We start from the raw sequence: 20,302 nt of genomic DNA on the forward strand, positions 1-20,302 counted from the left end.
GAGCACCGAGCTTACCCACTGGACCCCAGGGAAGTCCCTTTAGCTTTCAAATATTTCTTAATAAAATTTTCAATGTATTAATGTTGCTCTTCATCTTCTTCATGTGTGCAGACATAAGTATCACTGTAGATCTAAGTTTCATTTTCGCCCAACACAGAATATTCAGAGGCAAGTCAAACTTCAAAGGTCCCAGCAAAAGGAAACTGGGTATTAAGCAATTAAAAACAGGGCCAGAGGTTAAAAGACCTAACCGAGTTTGACTTTTGAACTAAATACCCTCATTTATAAAATAAGGTAAAGTTTAAAGTCCTCGTTTCAAAACTTCAGAGTAAGTCAAAATGCACTTGGAGCATTGAAACGCCTCTTCCTGGATTTTAGGCAGAGAAGTTCTGGATCTAAGAAAGAAGAAGGTGCCATATGTCACGCAGGGAGTGTGCAGAGGGCCCTTGGACCCTCTGGATGTGAGGGACTCAGCAGGATTTGTGGACGCCACCCGAGAGGCCCACCTCACCCTGCCGGTGGGTGGGCTGCCCTGGACTGGAGCCTGCTCCCCGCAGCAGCAGGTCTCCAGAGGCCCAGCTCTGACCCGCGGGCGCCTGAGTTCACACTACTTGTAACCCAGGGATAAGGCCATGCTTTTGCTTGCGTTACAGGGAGGTTGGGAAGCGGGGGCCAGGGCCCTTCCTGTGAGCAGAAGCATGCGGTCTGTCAGGCGGCTTCACACTCACGCCCAGCTCCGGAATAACGAAGGGGCGGAGGACCATGTGTCACCCCAGGAAAGGTTCTTTAATCCACACCAGAAACCACGGGATTCACCTTCTCCCCGCTCACTACACAAGGAGGACAAACGTCGAAAGGGCTGTAGACCGCCTGACGTGTCTGTACGAGGCACCGGACGGCCCATAGCACCCATTCCCCTGAGTCACGAGAACAGTCTGGCAGCGAGAGCTGGACGCTCCCTTTCAGAAGCTGCTGGACTTTTCTGGTGTCCAGCGGTGACGTCTCTGTGCTTCCAGTGCAGGGGCTTTGATCCCTATCAGGGAACTAATATCCTACACGCCCTGTGGTATGGCCAAAAAAATAAAAATTAGAAGGTGTCGCCCTTTGCTGACACCTTCCTTTCCTAAGTCTGAAGGGGAAGAGGAGGCAGGGATGCAGTCACTGTGACCCTCCTCTAGGAGGCCCATCAAGCTGGACGCAAAGCTCTTGGAGAAGAGCGAGCCTTCTCTTTCTTGAGAAGAAAGAGCTTCCTCATCTGCCCCGTGAGAAACACACTCGCCTTGACTAATCCTGCCGGTACAGGAGGTGGTCCAGGCCCACAGAGAAGACGCCGTTCTCAAGGGCTTGTGGACAAATACTGAAAAACATCTGCCTCCAGTACACGCAGTTTTAAGCGACACTCTATCTCAGATTCAACCTCTGAACATGTCTCTGAATGGACCACTAAACAGCTCTAAATAAGTGTGTCTTCTTCTTTTACATATTGTACTATAATCTCCATAAAGGCCTATCTCCCAGAAAGCCCCAAGCTACATAATTTAATATCTACTGCTCTGCTCTTATCAAGAGGAGCATTTTTGACTACAGAGTAAAACAAACAAACAAAAAAAAAAAAGGGAGGTGTTCTCTTAAGGAAAGTAGGCTAACTTGCATTTTAAAAATCTTTTTTTTTTTCCGCATAAGCCACCACTAAGGACAGCAGTGATCTCCCTAAACGTATGTCAGATTCCAGATTCCGTGAGCCTGATTGCAACGCTGAGGGGGCCACCCCTCCCCACCCGCACACTTGGAAGCTGTGGGGAACACACTGAGCCCCGGCCAGGAGGAGCTTTCTCTGGCAGAGGGCAGGGGGTCAGCTAAGGAGCATTTGCTGGGTAGGCAGGACATCAAAGGACTGAAATGTTCTGATAATCCCTGAATTCTCAGAGTGCTCAAACTCCGCCCTGAATAAACATTCTTCCAGAACTGCTGACAAAGAGCCAAACCAACTTCCTCTCTTTCCCTGTGTTCCCCTTTCAGAAATCAAGTTATCTAGCAGCAAAATAACCACCCAAAGTGGCGCTGCAGCAAGTCCCTCTGGCTCATTAGGCTTGGAAATAATCGGAAGGTTTTGTCCGCCGGTGCCTCGGGATCGTGGTTTCTAAGGGATTCCTGGCCCTAACCACTACACCTCCACTTGAGAGGCATAACTGTAAATTATGATAAAGACCTGAGTAATCACACTCTGCCCTTCTTGGCGTAAAGCCCTGATTCCTGCCAAGTCAGCAAACGGTGAACACGTAGCAAATACGCTGGCTCCAAGCCCAGCTTCCTAGATTCCAAGGACGCTTCTCGATGGGCTTCTCTGGAGCGTCTCTCTTTTGCAGCCGACGTGGGCATAGGAAAAGTCCCGATTCAGATCACAGTTCCTTGTCAGGACTCGAGGAAGAAAGGTTTACTGCAACAGTGCACATGCCACCCATTCTGAAGAATAAAAAGCTAAACTCATGCAGCTATTATCCAAGAATAAAACCAGAAGAATAAATTTGGATTTATTTTTGTTAGTTATCTTTACGGTAAGATGCAATACAAAATGAACACCAAAGTCGCTATTGTGAAGTCAATGCAATTGTGCAATGAGATATAAGCTTAAATTTTCCTAACAGTGGCAAAAAAACCTGCCTTCTTGATCACTGAAGGTACCTATTTCCAATCTCTGGAGAATGCAGGGGAAACACTAACAAAATTCACCAAAACACAAGACCTGAAAGTAACCTTTCTTAGTTATGTAAATAAAGAACATTTTTGCAGCTTCCCCAGAAAGTCTGCAACTTTATTCCTAAAGCAGCCGTGCTTAAACAAAGAGACGACTTTTCTACTGCTTTGGTCAGGAGTCCTTCTGGGTGGAGGTGTTACTTGGAAAGACATCAAAACCCAAGTGATGCAAAAATCATTCTTTGCAATTTGAACCTGAGCCACCTCCAATTTAGTCATCTGTTGAGAGTTCTATTTTACTTCTATTACTGAGAAAAACCCAAACACCAGAGGCATCTCTTCCAATTCAGACAGTAGCGAGGGGTGGGAGGTGAGGGAAGGAGCATATGGATGGTGAGCAGGTGGCCGTCACAACGGGAGGTTTAGAGGGAAAAGGACTTTGAAAGCACTAGTGTCCAGGATATATGCCAACACCTCCTGCCCACGTGCACGCTCAGTCGTATCCAACTCTTTGCAACTCTATGGACTGCAGCCTGCCAGGCTCCTCAGTCCATGGGATTCTCCAGGCATGAATACTAGAGCAGGTTGCCGTTTCCTTCTCTAGGGGGTCTTCCTGGCCCAGGGATTGAATCTCCATCTCCTGCATTGGCAGGTGGATTCTCTACCACTGAGCCACCAGGGAAGCCCCATCAATGTCTCCTAACCTTTCCCAAATTGTATCTTCCTGTGGCTTTTCTGTTAGCAATTTTTCTTCTCTATAAGCTCTGTACCTCTCAACTTTATTTCTCCTAAAATTTGGCCTTAATGACATCACACGCTGCACAATTTTTTTGCAGTGTTTTCTCATCACTGAGCCCAAGTAATCTTTTATGAAGGACACTGGGCTTATCCCCCGAACACTCAATGAATCCTTCACCACAGCATGGCAGCTACGACTCCACCTGTAACCCCAAGGTGGGGGGCAGGCGTCCTGCTCGACTTAAGGCAGTCAGAGTAACATCACCCTTCCTGCTGAAACACTGCAGATGGGTAAGCCAGCGAAGGACTTTGCTCTGTCTTAATATGTCTTAATATCTCGTGAGTCAAGACGACCCAAGAACATGAAAGCTCCTCGAGACTTCCGTAGGTGGTTGGCGGCAGGCAACCCTCTCTTCAACCTTTTTTCTCTCTTTCTGGCCATTCCCTGTGGCATGCAGAAGTCCCCTGGCCAGGGAGCAGACCTGAACCCCTGCGACGGAAGCACAGAGCCTCCCCAGGGGGCCCACAGAAGTCCTCTCTCCTCAATCTGGATCGGCGCTGGTGGCCACCATCGGGTACAGAAGCAGCCTTCACGAAGGCAAAGTAAAAGCACAGAGAAAGGCAGAATCAAGAGAGTTTAAGAGAAACAGACCTGGGGCTCTCATGCGAAGTCGCCCCGCCGCTGAAATTCAACATTACATAAGCCAAGAGATTCCCATCACTGTTTGAACCACCCAGCACATCACTCCTCTTATGCTGCCCCATACATTACTGAAGTGCCTGTATCTTTCTCCCCTCTCCACCTGGCTTAGTCTGTGACTTGGAGACAAGAGGATGGGCCTCACTTCTTGACGGTTTGCAGAGTCATTTCCATACTTGTTTGCATCTAACAGAAACCCCGAGGGCCTGGGTTCAACAACAAGCTCCCGTATTCACCACCTCTGTGATTTTGGTCAAAGTGCTCATGCCTTAGTTTCTTCCACTTAAAAATAGGGATAATAGAATTATTATCAGGATTCATGACACAGTGTAAACACATGCAGGCGCACAGGACGAGGCCTGGTACTGCGCCGCTGTCACTGTGTAGTGAACACCCGGACCATCCAACTCTGCCTCTCTTCTCTATAAAGCACACCGTGGTCGCCCTCGTCAGCGAACACTCTCATCATCTCTAACTCTTTTGTGCAAACTTCCCTACACGCTCTGAGAAGATGCCTGCACTGAACCCATCTACTGCCCAAGCTTGTTAGGGAAGAGGCGCCCACTCGGGCACCCGGAGCCTGGCACCCGGCTTCCTGTCGCGCGTGAAGTCACCTCCCAGCGCGCCTGGCATCCCAGGCCCCCGGCCTCCGTCTCCCCCCCTCACTGCCCCCTCCCCTGCAGTCCCAGGCCCCCGGCCCCTGTCTCTCCCCTCTCACTGCCCCCTCCCCTGCAGTCCCAGGCCCCCGGCCCCCGTCTCCCTGCTCTCACCGCCCCCGTCTCTCCCCTCTCACTGCCCCCTCGCCTGCAGGAGTTTCCGGGGCCGTGTTCGTCCCTTATGCTACCAGCATGGCCTCCGCTCCTAAGTGTCCCCCTCTGCCGAAATGCCCAACAGCGTCCTCAGGACTCCCCACCTTTAACTTTCAATAATTTATTTTCAGTGTCTCTCAGTTTTTATATTTACTGTAAATATATGAATTTATTAAATTATAATTATCATATGTTCAGGTTTTAAAATAAGTTTACTATCCAAAGATACACAAGACATTAGATTCATGTAATATACGCCTCTTGTCCCTCCCCCCTCCCCGACTGGCATCCTTGCGGACTCCACTCCCCGGGGGTATCCACCCCGTCCTGAAATCAATTCTGCTGCAGGACAAATACAGATGAACAAAGTCCAGAACTGCCACCTTGAGAGTGCTGTTCTTTACATTATTCTGCACTTGGTATATTTCACAATTTGGAAACCTTAAAGCGTAAAAGTGAAAAATAAAGTTTCTGATCCATAGGAGGCCGCAAGTGTGCTTGAAACGCTGAGAGATGCAAGTGATCACAGAGGGAAGCCTGAGAAATGAAGGTCCTCCTCCTCCCCAGCACCTAACCCAGTGTCTGACATCTAGATGGGGTTTGGGAATTATTTATGGAACTAGTGATACGATACTGAGAGGGATCCCGCGTGGATATGGCAGGACAACAGAGCCTGTCGTGCTGCTGTTGAAACCGCTTTTAGCTTCAAAAAGTAAAATCTAACTTTTCCCTCAGCTTTGCACTTCTGCTGAACACTTCTGGAAAGGAGAGGGAAGTAAAGACTCCATAGATGACAGCTCTAAGAGTCCAGCAGCATAATTCTAAGGACACAGTATTGTCTCAGAGACACATGGTTACATATGCACGTGGCAGCAACTGGTTACTCACGTCTCCTGGATTTCCAGTTATGAGGTCAACATGTTGTTTGAGTTGATTTTCTGTTTCTTGGCGCCAAAAGCATTCGAAGATATCAGGATAGGGGTTTGGGTTTCACAGGTGTATGTCTGAGTCAACACTCCTCAGAGGGTGCATTTCATTGTGTAAGTTTTATCTCAAAAAAAAAATCTTTGCAGCAACATGGATGTTACTAGAGAATATTAGAGTTAAGTGAAGTCAGACAGAGAAACATAAATATATGATACCACCTACATGCTCAGCTGGTAAAGAATCGGTCTGTACTGCAGGAGACCCCGGTTTGATTCCTGGGTCAGGAAGATCTGCTGGAGAAGGGAAAGGCTACAAACTCCAATATTACTGCCTGGAGAACAGTCCATGGGATCTCAAAGAGTCAGACATGACTGAGCGACTTTCCCTTTCATTTCATATGCAGAATCCAAAAAAATTGATACACATAAGTGAAAAGTGAAAGTGCTCCTCACTCAGTCCTGTCTGCCTCTTTGCCATCCCACGGACTGTAGCCCTTCAGATACAAATAAACTTACGGCTACCAAAGGGGAAGGTGGGGGAGAGGAATAAATTCGGAGTTTTGGAATTAACAAGATAGCCACTACTATACATAAAACAGATAAACAAGGACTCACCCTACAGCACAGGGAACTGTATTCAATGCCTTATAATAACCTAGGATGGAAAAGAACCTGAAAAAGTGTGTACACATATATACAACTGAATCACTTTGGTACACCTGAAACTCACACAACATTGTAAATCAGCTATACTTCAATTAAAAAAAATGAATCAATAAAGTCCTGTTGCTGCTGCTGCTAAGTCGCTTCAGTCGTGTCCGACTCTGTACGACCCCATAGATGGCAGCCCACCAGGCTCTGCCGTCCCTGGGATTCTCCAGGCAAGAACACTGGAGTGGATTGCCATTTCCTTCTCCAATGCAGGAAAGTGAAAAGTGAAAGTGAAGTCGCTCAGTCATGTCCGACTCTTATCGACCCCATGGACTGCGGCCCACCAGGCTCCTCCGTCCATGGGATTTTCCAGGCAAGAGTGCTGGAGTGGGGTGCCATTGCCTTCTCCACAATAAAGTCCTACTCTTCTTCAAATTTAAAAAAAAAGAGAATTATAAATGAATAGTACAAGCTAGTAAATTCCATGTTGAAGGTTTAGAAAAAGTGTATTATTGTCTGTAACTTATTCTGAAATGCTAAAAAAAATAAGATGAATTGATGGCTAGACGGAAGGATGAATATAAAGACAGTCATGTGATAAAGCAAGTACGGCGGAACGTTAACGGTGAGGTCTGAGCGGAGGAGACAAGAACATTCACTGGAATTCTCCACACTTGTCTGTATGTCTGAAAGTTTTCACAATAAAGTGTTGGAGGAAAAAGCTGATTCACTCATGTTCCTCATATTGGAATGTCCTTAAATGCTCTGATAACGTTCGGCTCTCACAAGGATAGTAGCAGGGCGGTGTCTTTTATCATGGCAACCAAGGTTTATTCATCCCCTTTCATAGAGACAGGTCATACCCACTGCTAGGTTGGACTACCCGAGTCTACAATACAGTCATTAACAAAGTAAATTCTAACAAATGTGAAGGAAAATGAATCCTGGTTATGCATCAGATAACTGCCTCAAAACCTTATCTCTAAATTGATCTTGTTGTGTTTTTAAGAAGAAAATAGTACAAGTAGGAACTTTGGTAAAGTTTTATTTTATCAAGCTTATTATAGCTTAACTAAAGATGATATAAGAGGCACTTGGCATCTCAGCATAAGAGTTTATGTCACCACACAGAATAAACCTCTGGTTTTTGCAGTGCATACATTTGGTGAAAGGCATTTTCATTTATGGAAATGTTAAAGAGCAAACGTAAGTAGAATTTCTATAAAAAACTCGATGAAAATAGGATACAAATTTACCCCATTCTCCTTTCCTCCTGGAGGAGAGGAGAGGAAAGTGAAAGTGAAACAACCCCATGGACTATACAGTCCACGGAATTCTCCAGGCCAGAATACTGGAGTGGGTAGCCTCTCCCTTCTCCAGGGGATCTTCCCACCCAGGGATCCAACCCAGGTCTCCCGCATTACAGGCGGTTCTTTACCAGCTGAGCTATGAGAGGAAAGGAATCGGGAAGGAAAATAGGATTTCTACAATTCAAAAAACTCACACTTTACTGGACTCTGTATATGTGCCTGAAAACAGTGTCAGTTCAGTTCATTCGTTCAGTCGTGTCCGACCCTTTGAGACCCCATGGACAGCAGCACGCTAGGCCTCCTTGTCCATCACCAACTCCTGGAGTCCACCCAAACTCATGTCCATTGAGTCGGTGACACCATCCAACCATCTCATCCTCTGTCGTCCTCTTCTCCTGCCCTCAATCTTTCCCAGCATCAGGGTCTTTTCCAATGAGTCAGCTCTTCGCATCAGGTGGCCAAAGTATTGAAGTTTCAGCTTCAACATTAGTCTTTCCAATGAATATTCAGGACTGATTTCCTTTAGGATGGACTGGTTGGATCTCCTTGCAGTCCAAGGGACTCTCAAGAGTCTTCTCCAACACTACAGTTCAAAAGCATCAATTCTTCAGCACTCAGCTTTCTTTATAAACAGTGTACTAACCTTATAAATAGAACTACTTTTTGATAGAAAACTAACCCAGGATCCTCAACTGAGAATGTGCTAAATCTTCTTTTAAGATAGAAAAAAACAGTCCTTTCTTAATATACCTTCTTTGCAAACCTGCACATTTATACTCTGGTGGTTTAGTCGATAAGTCATATCCAACTCTGTGACCCCGTGGACTGTAGCCTGCCAGGCTCCTTTGTTCAGGGGATTCTCCAGGCAAGAACACTGGAGTGGGTTGCCATTTCCTTCTCCAGGGGATCTTCCCGACGCAGGGATTGAACCCGGGTTTCCTGCATTGCAGGCAGATTCTTTACAGACTGAGCTGGAAGCACCCACTTATACCCTGGTTGTTCTTAACCCAGCACCTCATTATACATCTCTGCACTACCCCCTTCCCGTTCCTCCTGCTTTTTTTTTTTTTTTTTTGTGGCCACACCACTCATAGTGTATTCCTCCAGAATTTTACAACTTGTTAGAAAACAGCGAAACTTCACATGTAATAAAGTACAGGCACTAATCTAACCGTAATGAAAACAGGACAGCACAAGACACGGCTTTGTCTCTTAATGAGAGGACGTTCACGCTAATGCTTTGTTTCTCATACTCTAAGTTGTGACTGGAGAAGCTTCTGAGCATTTTGAACGAGCCTCCTTCAGAAGGCTACCTGGTCTGCCACGGAGCACAAGGCTCGGCTTGTCGGAGCTGTAACAACTTCAGCACCCAAGGGACAGCCCACAGAGCTGGACGATCAAAGGAGGGCCCAGGACCTGAGTGGGTGCTGGGCCACAGTTCACCTCAATGAAAGGAACCTCAGGGTGAAGACCAGAATCAGAAATCTCTAGGTACAAGTATTGCAGCGAGACAGTGTCATCAAAATTAAAGCAAATAACGCACGCCACCAACAATAACAAAACCACGAGCAACAGCTAAAGGTTCCAAGTGGAAAGAGCTGGGCCCTGCTCTGATGACGTTAGCTGCCAACCCCCCTGTGCAGCTGCTGTGGGCTTCCTCCAGCTGGAGGCCTTGGCGTTTGTCTGCTCTTGCTACACCCTGGCAACAGCTGTTATCAGAAAACTGAACGGCTGAAAGGCCATCTTGTCCCCCACTCCCCGGCGTGTGTTCTCTCTGCATCTCGCCTCTCCTCGTCACCCTTAAAAATGTCTGAAAAGCTACAGCAGGGTGGCTCTTCGTGCAGACCCGGGTAAGTCCCTGCATCCAGTATGGACCATCTCAGCCCGGATGAGAGAGGCCCTGTCGCCCTCGCTGGCGGCGCCGTGGGGCATGGCCGTTTACCAGCCCTGCCCGACTGTGGCCTCCTAGCATCTCACAATCCATAAAAGTCACAGGCATAAGCCTCCAAGTGCAGTTAAAGCTGGTAACACTGGGACAGAGGTCCCAGAGCTGGAACCCACCTCTCTCCTTAGTACATAATGAGGAACAGAGCTAACGGCGGTGAGGTACTGGGCAGACAGAGGGTTGATACTGTTCCCCGTGTCTTTTCCTCAACACTAAACTCAGAGACACCAACCAATTAAGAGCTGCTGTCTGATAAAGGGATGTGAGTTCCTGATCCAAATAAATAGTAGGAATTACAGGAGAGAAGAATCATCCATCATCTCTTATTCTCTTCTTTTGAGGGGTAGGCATTTGACTTATTTTCAGGTTTATTGATTCCAAAGTCGTCAGAAGGCAGGATCTAAATACCAGCACTGGCCTTTTAGAAAAGTCATCACAAACATTATTCATAAGCAACACTGCCGTTGTTTCAGAGACAGGCTTGCATAAGTGAAGAGAACTGTAAAATTATTCCACAACCATTTACTGAGCGCACACTGTCTTCCATTTGCACGAGGGTTCCTGCAAATGACAAAGCACCTTCCCAGGCTCCCTCTCCAGGAAAGGAACCTTTTGCTGAGCTTGCTCTGTGCCAGGTCCGTGCGAGATGCCCCCACCTCCAAGGAGTGAAGTGGAAAAGATGCCCATGGAACAGGGTCTGTAAACGGGCAAAGCCTCCAGTTCAAAGGCAACTCAGCTCTACACATGGCTCCTCTGCCCGACCCCAAATAGAGCAGCTCTCCATTTTCTGAAGCCCCCCCTCCTTTTCTTTATCTGAACAGGTGGTAATTTCCCAGACGCCAGGATATCCTCTCTGCTTTTTAGGAAAATAAAGGCATCTTCCTTCCGTTTGGATCTCTACACTTCTGTAGGAGCATCTAGGCAGCAGCTGTGCTGCTGTTCCCCTTGGTTACCACGTCTAGCAGAGCTAAGCTCCATACTGTTGGCCACCCATAGGGGCCACTCTCAAACACGTTGTCTACGCCAGCACTCCCCAACCTTTCTGGCACTAGGGATCGGCTCATGGAGGGCAAGTTTCCCTGGGGCCCGGGGAGGGCGGCGGTGGAGGGTGGCTGGTTTGGGGACGATTCAAGCGCCTTACATTCATTGCCCTCCTTTGAGAACCTAGTGCCGCTGCTGATCTACAGGAGGCAGAGCTCAGTGACGTGAGTGACGGGGCGTGCATCCGGAGTGACGGGGTGTGCGTCGTGAGTGACAGGGTGTGCATCGTGAGTGACAGGGCGTGCATCAGGAGTGATGGGCGTGTGCATCGTGAGTGACGGGGTCTGCATCAGGAGTGACGGGGTGTGCATTGTGAGTGACGGGGTGTGTATCAGGAGTGACAGGGCGTGCATCAGGAGTGATGGGCATGTGCATCGTGAGTGACGGGGTCTGTATCAGGAGTGACGGGGTGTGCATCGTGAGTGACAGGGCGTGCATCAGGAGTGATGGGCGTGTGCATCGTGACTGACGGGGTCTGCATCAGGAGTGACGGGGTGTGCATTGTGAGTGACGGGGTGTGTATCAGGAGTGATGGGGTGTGCATCGTGAGTGACGGGCTTGTGCTCAGTCGCTCAGCCGCGTCCAACTCTTGGCGACCATATGGACTGTAGCCCATCAGGCTCCTCTATCCACGGGATTCTCCAGGCAGGAACACTGGAGTGGGTTGCCATGTCTTCCTCCAAGGGATCTTCCCGATCTAGGGATGGAACCCGGGTCTCCTGTGCTGTAGGCAGATTCCAGCGCTGTGAGGGGTGGGGTGGCTGTAAACGCAGGTGAAGCCGGGCTCCTCTGCTATGGCTCACTTCCAGAGGGCACTCCAGTCCCTAACAGGCCACAGACAGTCCTGGCCTATGGCCGGGGGTTGGGAACCACTGCTCTAAGCCAATCTTCAAGTTCCTTAAGTTCAAAGTGCAATAAAATGAACCACACTTGACCCCTTCTGAACGGCTCAGGTCCACTTATATTTGACTTTTTTCAATATAAATACTTCAGCACTACACAAGTCATGGTGAGTTGAATCTGCGGGTGGGGAACCAGGGATACAGAGAAAGTCTGACTGTAAAGTCACACTCGATTTTCGACTGTGCAGAGGGTGGTTGCTCTAACCCCCACATTGTTCAAGGGTCAACTATATTTCTCCTTGTTCTATTCTGCACCTCTAAATTCCGTATCTCATATTTACTTTACTGTAGATTGGCCTTTGGTTCCACCAGCTGACTTTTTACGTTTAGTTTGCATACTGCATTAACACTGGCAAAGCAAATTCAGAAAAGCTACTCAATATTGATTTAATATGTTTTTATGACCAAGGCAACAGCAAGCCTGTAGGAGTCTGGAAGGGCAGTCTGTTGCAGATAAAAGGCAAATATATCAAACCATTTGAAAGAACTGCAATTTCCTACAACTTACCTAAAGCTCACTGCCTAGTAAATTGCTTTTAGGGTCCCAGCTTTTAATGATTGGATGAGACCTTTGTAATTAGCATATTTAGTCTAGGTAGATGAGCATAACTGAAAAGCTTAAAGCACTTTCCTTCTTAATTAAGCATTCCTCATTACGTCCTTAACTCTCCTTCCCACCCGCCCATGCTCACAGCTGGCAGAACAGTGCACTGTGATTTATCTTCCCATCAAAATGATTACAGATTCAGAACGAGTGGAGTTCAAATTAAGTTTTCAAAACCACATGGCAAGGAACACCCGGTTTAAAAGTTAATGGAGAAAGTGACCATTCTATCTTGTCAAAACATAAACACTTCTTAGAAATTAATTAGCTTTTCCCCTGCAGAAGGGAAAAATCATTTGTCTCCTTGCTTGTTTGCAAAAGTTATCACACTTTGATACTCTTACGTACATGATTCTGTTTTGCATTGGTCTCACCCGGACACTTGCTAAATTACACTTGCTCTAAATTACTCATTGGAGACACCGTTAAACTGAGGTCTAGCATTTTGCTTAACTCTCAGCTCTAGCGCTTTCTTGCTGAATCATCTATGACCAGTTAGCTTACACGCTCTGTTCCTCAGTTTTCCCATCTGTAAGATGAGGATAACAAGCATATCTTCTACACAGAGTAGCTATAAGGCTTAAGGCACACATATATGTAATATATATTAATATATATTCCTAATACATATAAGCACGTGGAAGAGTCTTTGGCAGATAATAAATGCCATGTAAGTAGGTGACGCTAGTGGTGAGGAATGCCCCTGCCAATGCAGGGTATATTACAGACGTGGGTTTGATCCCTGGGTTGGGAAGAGCCCTGGAGGAGGGCATGGCAACCCACTCCAGTATTCTTGCCTGGAGAATCCCACGGACAGAGGAGCCCAGCGGGCTATGGTCCATGGGGGCACAAAGAGTTGGCCATGACTGAAGCAACTTAGCACGAACACACAAGTATTATTACTATCACACCTACCATCACCGCAGAGAACAGGGATAGTCCATGGGATTCCTTAAATGCTCCTTTACAAACCACTTTCTTGCTAAGTATCTTTGGAATTAACCTATAGAAGAAACATAAGGTGGATTTTGGGTGTTGTGACTAGAATGTCATAATTATGGCTGCATGGCAAATATCAAGATAAGAGATTTACACATAAACATTTAAAAACAAGTAAAGATTTTAAAAGTTATAGTAGGAAACCTCAGGATCATGAATGATTTACATATAGTTAATTATCTTCAAATTAGGAATGTGCTGAGACAACTTATGGCATGTTTTCTCTGTGTTGAATCAAGAATAACAGTGTAAAACAAAAAGAATAATACCGTAAAAAAAGACACACGCCGGAACTTCCCTGGAAGCCCAGTGGCTATGACGCTGCACGTGCAAGGCAGGGGCACGAGTCTGATCCCTGGTGCCATGACCCCATGTGCCGTGCGGCCAAAAAATAAAATTTAATAAAAAAAAAAATACATGTAAAATGTCAGTCCCATCTCATCTGGTGTGCTAGTCATGCTGTTATCAAGCTGATGATAAATATCACTGCATTCTTTGGCCAATCCAAAAAGAGGGCAAAAAGCTTACTTGAAAAGTTTTCATACTTTGTCTTTCATCACTCTGATGTGTCATCCAAATGCATTTGTGTAATAGTTTTACTGAGATATAATTCATACACCACATAATTCACCCACGGAGTGTACACAATTCAGTGGTTTTAAGCATATACACAGTTATGTTACCATTACCGCAGTCAAGTTGGAAACACTTCATCATCACCCAGAGAAGCTCTACACCCATCAGCAACCAGCCTCCCGCCACCCACCCACCCCCCGCCCCCAGCGCCACTTTCTGCCTCCACAGATCCGCCTATTTTGGACGCGTCACGTCAGAGGCGTCAGAGGACGTGTCCTTCTGTGTCCTCTTTCACTTAGCATAAGTCAAAGTCCCTCCATGCTGTGGCTTTCATCAGTACTCCATTCCTTCTTATAGCCGAACAACACTTCTTGTACAGACTCATCACACATAATTGACCCATCCATCAGCTGACAGACACTTGAGTTGTTCCTGGTTTTGACTACCAGGAAAAATGCTGCTCTAAAAATCTGTGTACAAATTTTTATACAGACATGTGTTTTCATTTCTTTTGAATATATACCTAGGAGTAAAATTTCTGGGTCACATGGTAATCTATGTTCAGTCTTTAAGGAAATGCCAGAATGATTTCCAAAGTGGCTGCATCATTTTCTCTTTCTACCAGCAGTATATAAGGGTGCCAATTTCCCCAAAACCTTGCCAACACTTATTATCTGTCTCTCTGATCATAGCCATCCTGGGGATATGAAGTGATATCCAAATACATTTTTAATATACAAAAACATGGGGCTTCCCTGGTGGTTCAGTGGTAAAGAATCCTCCTGCCAATGCAAGAGATGCAGGTTCGATCCCTGGTCGGGAAGATCCCACACACCACAGAGCAACTAAGCCTGTGTGCTACAAGTACTGAAGCCCATGCACTGCAACCAGAGAAGCCCCCACAGTGAGAAGCCTGCTCACAGCAACCAGAGAAAAGCCCACACAGCAAGGAAGACCTAGCACAGCCAAAAGAAATACATATGTTAAAAAAAATTTTTTTTAAACAAACCCTACTCTTGTTAAGGTCATCACTCAAAAAAAAAAAAGATATAAAAACATGCAAATACATTGGGCAAGGAAGTAAATCTTTTAGGATAAGGAAAAGCGCAAAGAGATTAGGAAAATGATTCCACAGTCAGGCTAGAAAAGAAAGCAGGATATATCTTTAAATGTTACTCAATTTCATACCCTTATGCAGCCAGCTGGCCTTACCAAAGTGTCAGGATTGTGGAGCCAGCCCCCAATTTCACATCTGGAGCTTATAATAATCACAGCAACCACTACTCTTGATTTATTGATTTATTTTGCAAAGTTCCTTCCCATGTTGTGCCCGATTTGATCCAAAGCCACAAGTCTTCCTTGGAAGAGTATTATTATCCCCATTCTGCAGGCAGTCACTGAGGCCCAGTGAGCAACCGCCTGGTAAACACAGTCAAAATGAATACCGCATCCACATACGAAGCATCCATATATACACTCAGAAACAAACGTTAAATAAAGAGCATCCAGAGAGCTGGACCTGGAAGCCAATTCTGCATTTCCAGTCCCAATCATAGTGCGTCCTGTCCTCATTACTTATTTGCCGCGTCTTTGATGACCCAGAAAGCAACAGAAAGGAAAGAGAAGGAAAACAGCAATTCTCTGTGTGTGTGTGTGTGAGTGTGTGAAGCATTAGAGGCAGGAAGCCTGGACATCACAAAGTCCCCACAATCAGCCTGTAAGAGCGGCATGTGAAAGCGTGATAGTGACAGCAAGGAGCTTTGCATCCCTACTCCCTCGTGCGAGGTTCCTCTGGTAACCAAGAAGCCACTGGTGTGCACGGCCACTTAAATCCCTAAATGCTGAATATCACATTTACAATAGTATATTTAGTTACATACACTACTCATTCAAACATCTGAGGAAGTGCTGTGTACTTGGTACTCAGCACCATGCTAAGATGGTAGAGATTTTTAAAAGGCAACGATGACACGTTTCCAAAGTAAAATTAAACAACTAACATTTACTAAGCCTTTTACATGTAGCATCTCCTCATTCAGTCCTCACAAAATCCCTGCAAGACAAGGGAAACTGAGGCCCCGAGAAGTTAAGCAAACTGTCCCTGAGACACAGGATTAATAAATGGTGGAGCTGGAATCAGAAGCCCAGGCAAGCTGGTTCTAAACGGCCTTCTTGACCGCAAGCAGGCCTTCCTGCTAGATCCGGCTCAGCTGGAGGCACGGGGGTGGGGCAAGGCGACCAATAACCTCATTAAGTAAGTGCTAAATTCTCCCTAACACGTGAAGCTCAGAGGGAAGTCATCAGCCCTATGGGGTGCTTATCTTGCCTTTTTACAGGTGAAGAGACAAGCCCAGACAAGTGAGTTCACTTGTCCAAAGTCACAGAACCATCACACTAAGGCTGGCAGGGTGCTGACTGAGTGACAGGTACTGCTCCAAGCACCAACTAATCTATTTAACCCTCATCTCAACACCATGAGGTAGGTTCCATGATTAGCCCTCATTCCTAGTTAAGTAACTTGTCCAAGGTCTCCTTCACCAGTAAAAGTAGCAAACCCAATTCACCGGGCTTTCAAGTTTTCCTCAAAATAACTTAATGTTGACTTTTGGCAACAAAGTAGCTGCGCAGAAGTTCAAACCCAGGTCTACCTAACTGAGCGAGAGAGAGCCCTCTGTCTTCCTACACTAAACCTGCCACAGCGCAGAGGGGTGCAGCGGGAAAGGGGGAAGTGTTCCAGGGACCCCCTAAGGATGGCACAATCACGCATGTCTGAAGGAGAAGGTGCTTTCTGGAGAGAGGCACCAAGCAATATTTCACTTTTTTTTTTATTACTTTTTTTCATTATTGAGATGATAGTTTGAGTACCCTTTGGAAAACAATCTTTCATAATGTGATGTATTTTTTAAATGTCTTTTTTTATTGTGGTAAAAATCACATAATCTAGAACATACCATTTTAACCATATTTCTTAAAAGGAAGTGAAACGTACCCAATTGAGCTGATAAATTAAAATGTTAGTGTTTCAAATTGAATCAGAAAAGCTTTACTTTTTTTTTTTTCAATTAGAAAATCTCTTGATGGAAAAGAAGCTTTTATTCTCTTGAATTTTGGCTATACATTAAAAACCATCAAGGAATAGAAATGTGCAATTTGCCTTTCGTAACGTTAAACTCAATTAATTCTGACCTCCAATATTTGCTTCCTCAATCCAAGCGCAGCAAGCAGAGTGGTTACCAAACCTTTAGGGATCTTTGCAAGGGTGTCTCTCTCTCCTCCGTGTTCTGAAACCAGCGTTTTAGACACCAAAAAGACCCTGGAGACTCAGGCCAATAAGAAGGCAGAGGCGCGCACGCCGTCTGATGGGACTAGCGGCCCATGCAAGTGGCTCTGACGCTGAAGCCAAGGAGTTCTGTTTTTCCTGGCAAACCGATCTATGACCACAAGCCCAGCAGCTGCGGAACCGGTCAGACCGTCAGTACAACCCTCAGAGACGAATCCAAGGACCGCGATGGGATGGGAGTGATGGGGTCTGAGCCCCGGGCCCCGCCTGTGCCGGGCGCGGGGACGCAGTCGGGGCGCCGCCGCCGGGCCGGTGCGCTCCGCCCGAGGCGTGCGCGGGGACGGGGCGGGACCCGAGCCTCCACGGCCCTTGCGGACCCGGGCGCTGACCCACGCGCGCGTGCGGACGCCGGCACAGGCGCGGGGTTTGCAGCCTTCGGTTTGGCCCCATAAGGACCTTTCGAGGGGCGCCGAGGTCAGCTCCGCTTCACGGATGATGACACTGGGGCTCAGGGCAGCGACGCGAAACGTGCACCTTAAGTGACGGCGTCGCGGGCTGGCGGCTTCCACCCGGAGGAGCGCGGCCCCGGGGGGGCCGGCTGCGGGCTGCCACGCTCCCCTCGCGCCCGGGCCGGCAAGACCCCAGCGCCCGGGAAGGGGCGCGCGCGCCCACCGCCCGAGCCTGCCGCCGCTCCGGCTCCCGCCGCCCGAGCCCCCCGCCGCCCCGCGCGCTCCCGGCGCGTCCGAGCGGCGAAGGGCTGCAGGAACCGGGCTGCGGTGAGATCGGCTGCGGGCTGCCCACGCGCCCCTCGCCCCGGCCCGGGGGCCCGGCTGGCAAGACCCGTAGGCCGAAGCCCCCGCGCGCTTATTGCCCGCGGTCCCCGCTCCCGTCGCCCCGCGCGCCCACTGCCCGAGCCCCCCGCACCCACCGCTCTCGCCGCCCGAACTCCTCGCCGCCCCGCGCGTCCGAGACCCCTGGGCATCTCAGCGGCGCAGGGCTGCAAGAACGGGGCTGCGGTGAGGCGGCTGCGGGCTGCCCACGCGCCCCTCGCCCCGGCTGGCAAGATCCCGGAGCCCCCGCGCGCCCATTGCCCCAGCCCCGCGAGCCCGCGCCCGCACGGCCGCAGCGAAGCCGGGGCCAGTGGAGCCGCGGGCGCGCGGGCTGGCGGCGCCCCGCGAGCCGCGGCACGGCCCCCCGCCTCACCGCAGCTGCTCGCCGGTGACCAGGACCTCCGCCATGCGCTCGAGCTCGCGCTGCCGCGCCCCGCCGTCGCCGCCGCCGCCCCCCTCCATGGCCCTCGCCGCGCCCTCAGTCTCCGTGGTCCGCCGTGGGCTCGGCTCGGAGCCCCAGCCTGCCCGCACTGACACCGCCCCCGCCATCTTTGCTGGGGGCGGTGCGGAGCTCACACGCCATTGGCTACCGCGGGAAGGCGGTGGGCGGTGCCCAGAGAGCCCGCCCACATGGGGGCGTGGCTGAGCCCCGCGTGGCCGGGGGCGGGGCCAAGAGGGAAACATCAACACGGGGCGGGGCGGTTCTGAGCGCGGGCTGAGGCTGCAGGTCCGGCCCGGAGGCCTCTCCTTGAGGCGCACAGCTGGTCTGCGAGGTCCTGGGCACGGGCGGGGAGGCTACTACACGCGGGTGCAGGCATTTTTATTATATCGTCCACGTCCCCGACTGCCTGGGTAGAAATAATCATTTCCCTAAGCAGTGAACTGGGAAGGATGTACATACACGTCATTGCAGGGTTTCAAGAGATTGACCAAGCTTCTCGCCCAACCTTCTCGCCAAAGACAGTTTACCTACCTTTGCTGTTGCTGTTCAGTCGCTCAGGCGTGTCCGACTCTTCGCGGCCCCATTGACCGCAGCACTCCAGGCCTCCCTGTCCATCACCAACTCCCAGAGTTTACTCAAACTCATGTCCATTGAGTCGGTGATGCCATCCAACCATCTCATCCTCTGTCGCCCCCTTCTCCTGCCTTCAGTCTCCAGCATCAGGGTCTTTTCCAGTGAGTCAGTTCTTCGCATCAGCTGGCCAAACAATTGGAGTTTCAGCTTCAGCATCAGTCCTTCCAATGAATATTCAGGACTGATTTGCTTTAGGATCGACTGGTTGGCTCTCCTTGCAGTCCAAGGGACTCTCAAGAGTCTTCTCCAGCTCCATGGGGTCATCAATGAAGAATGCTGGGTTGGAATCAGATGGACTTGAGATCCAGTGGCATACCTATAATTTCCTAACTAAATGTGCTTAATTCCCAGTTTCTTCCTTTACAAAATAAAAATAATTGTGGCTACCACGTTGTTGACATCTGCTGCATTAAAGACGCTTCCGATAGTCGTTACTTCTTTTAATCGCAACAAATGGTAAAATGAGTATTGCCCTCTTTTTACTCAGGAAACAGGCCCAGAGAGATGAGGCAACTTGAGCCTCATTGTCCAAAAACTATGAGGATCATTTAACATAAGCATGGTGCCCAGTGTTAATTAGATCAACAGCTTGCTTTTGCTCCCGTTTTTATTCTAAAATTGCTACAAAGAGTATCAAGAGCGTGCATGGATTTCACCTTCAAACATGCAGTTTCTATCTTGATCCTGTCATTTACTAACTTTGCAACCTTGTGCTAGTTACTTAACTTCTCCAAGACTCCATTTTCCATCAATAAAGCAGGAGTAATTCCTACTTTATAGGGATGTTGTGTGACTTAAGTGAAACAACATTATGTAAAGTTTCAGGTATATGCCATGTGTTCAATAGCTGTTCTCTTTAACATCATTGTTTTTTGAAATACTTTTATTTATTCCTTATATTTGGGTGAGCTGGATCTTCCTTGTTGCTTGGGCTTTTCTCTAGTTGAGGCCAGTGGGGACTACTCTATTGCAGGGCCTGGGCTTCCCTTTGCGGTGGCTTCTCTTACTGTGGGGCCCGCGCTTTAGGGCCCGCGGGCTTCAGCACAGGCTTAGGTGCTCTGCAGCATGGGGAATCTTCGGAGCAGAGATCAAAGCTGTGTCTCCTGCATTGGCAGGTGGATTCTTAGCCACTGGACCACCAGGGAAGGCCCTCATTATTGCTTTTAATATGAAAAAGAAGATAAAGAAGGAGAAAAAGGTGAAGAAATTCTTGCCAGATACT

At 48.4% G+C, this 20,302-nt stretch overlaps 1 protein-coding gene across 5 annotated transcripts in view; it reads right to left on the minus strand.

Annotated features, from left to right (window-relative positions):
* Window positions 1-19,415, minus strand: part of DEPTOR (DEP domain containing MTOR interacting protein) — a 163,155-nt gene extending 143,740 nt beyond the window's left edge. Inside the window, exon 1 of one of the 5 annotated variants that reach the window (XM_070382867.1) lies at window positions 18,379-19,404. In XM_070382867.1, coding sequence (XP_070238968.1) covers window positions 18,379-18,689 — 311 coding nt within the window. In that variant the 5' untranslated portion in view covers window positions 18,690-19,404. Of the gene's footprint in view, window positions 1-18,378 lie in introns of all 5 variants that reach the window. The other 4 variants (XM_070382866.1, XM_070382864.1, XM_070382865.1 and 1 more) reach the window with 4 other exon arrangements.
* Window positions 19,416-20,302: the final 887 nt, after the last annotated feature.

This window comes from Bos mutus, chromosome 14 (assembly GCF_027580195.1).
Source record: "Bos mutus isolate GX-2022 chromosome 14, NWIPB_WYAK_1.1, whole genome shotgun sequence".
NCBI lineage: Eukaryota > Metazoa > Chordata > Mammalia > Artiodactyla > Bovidae > Bos > Bos mutus.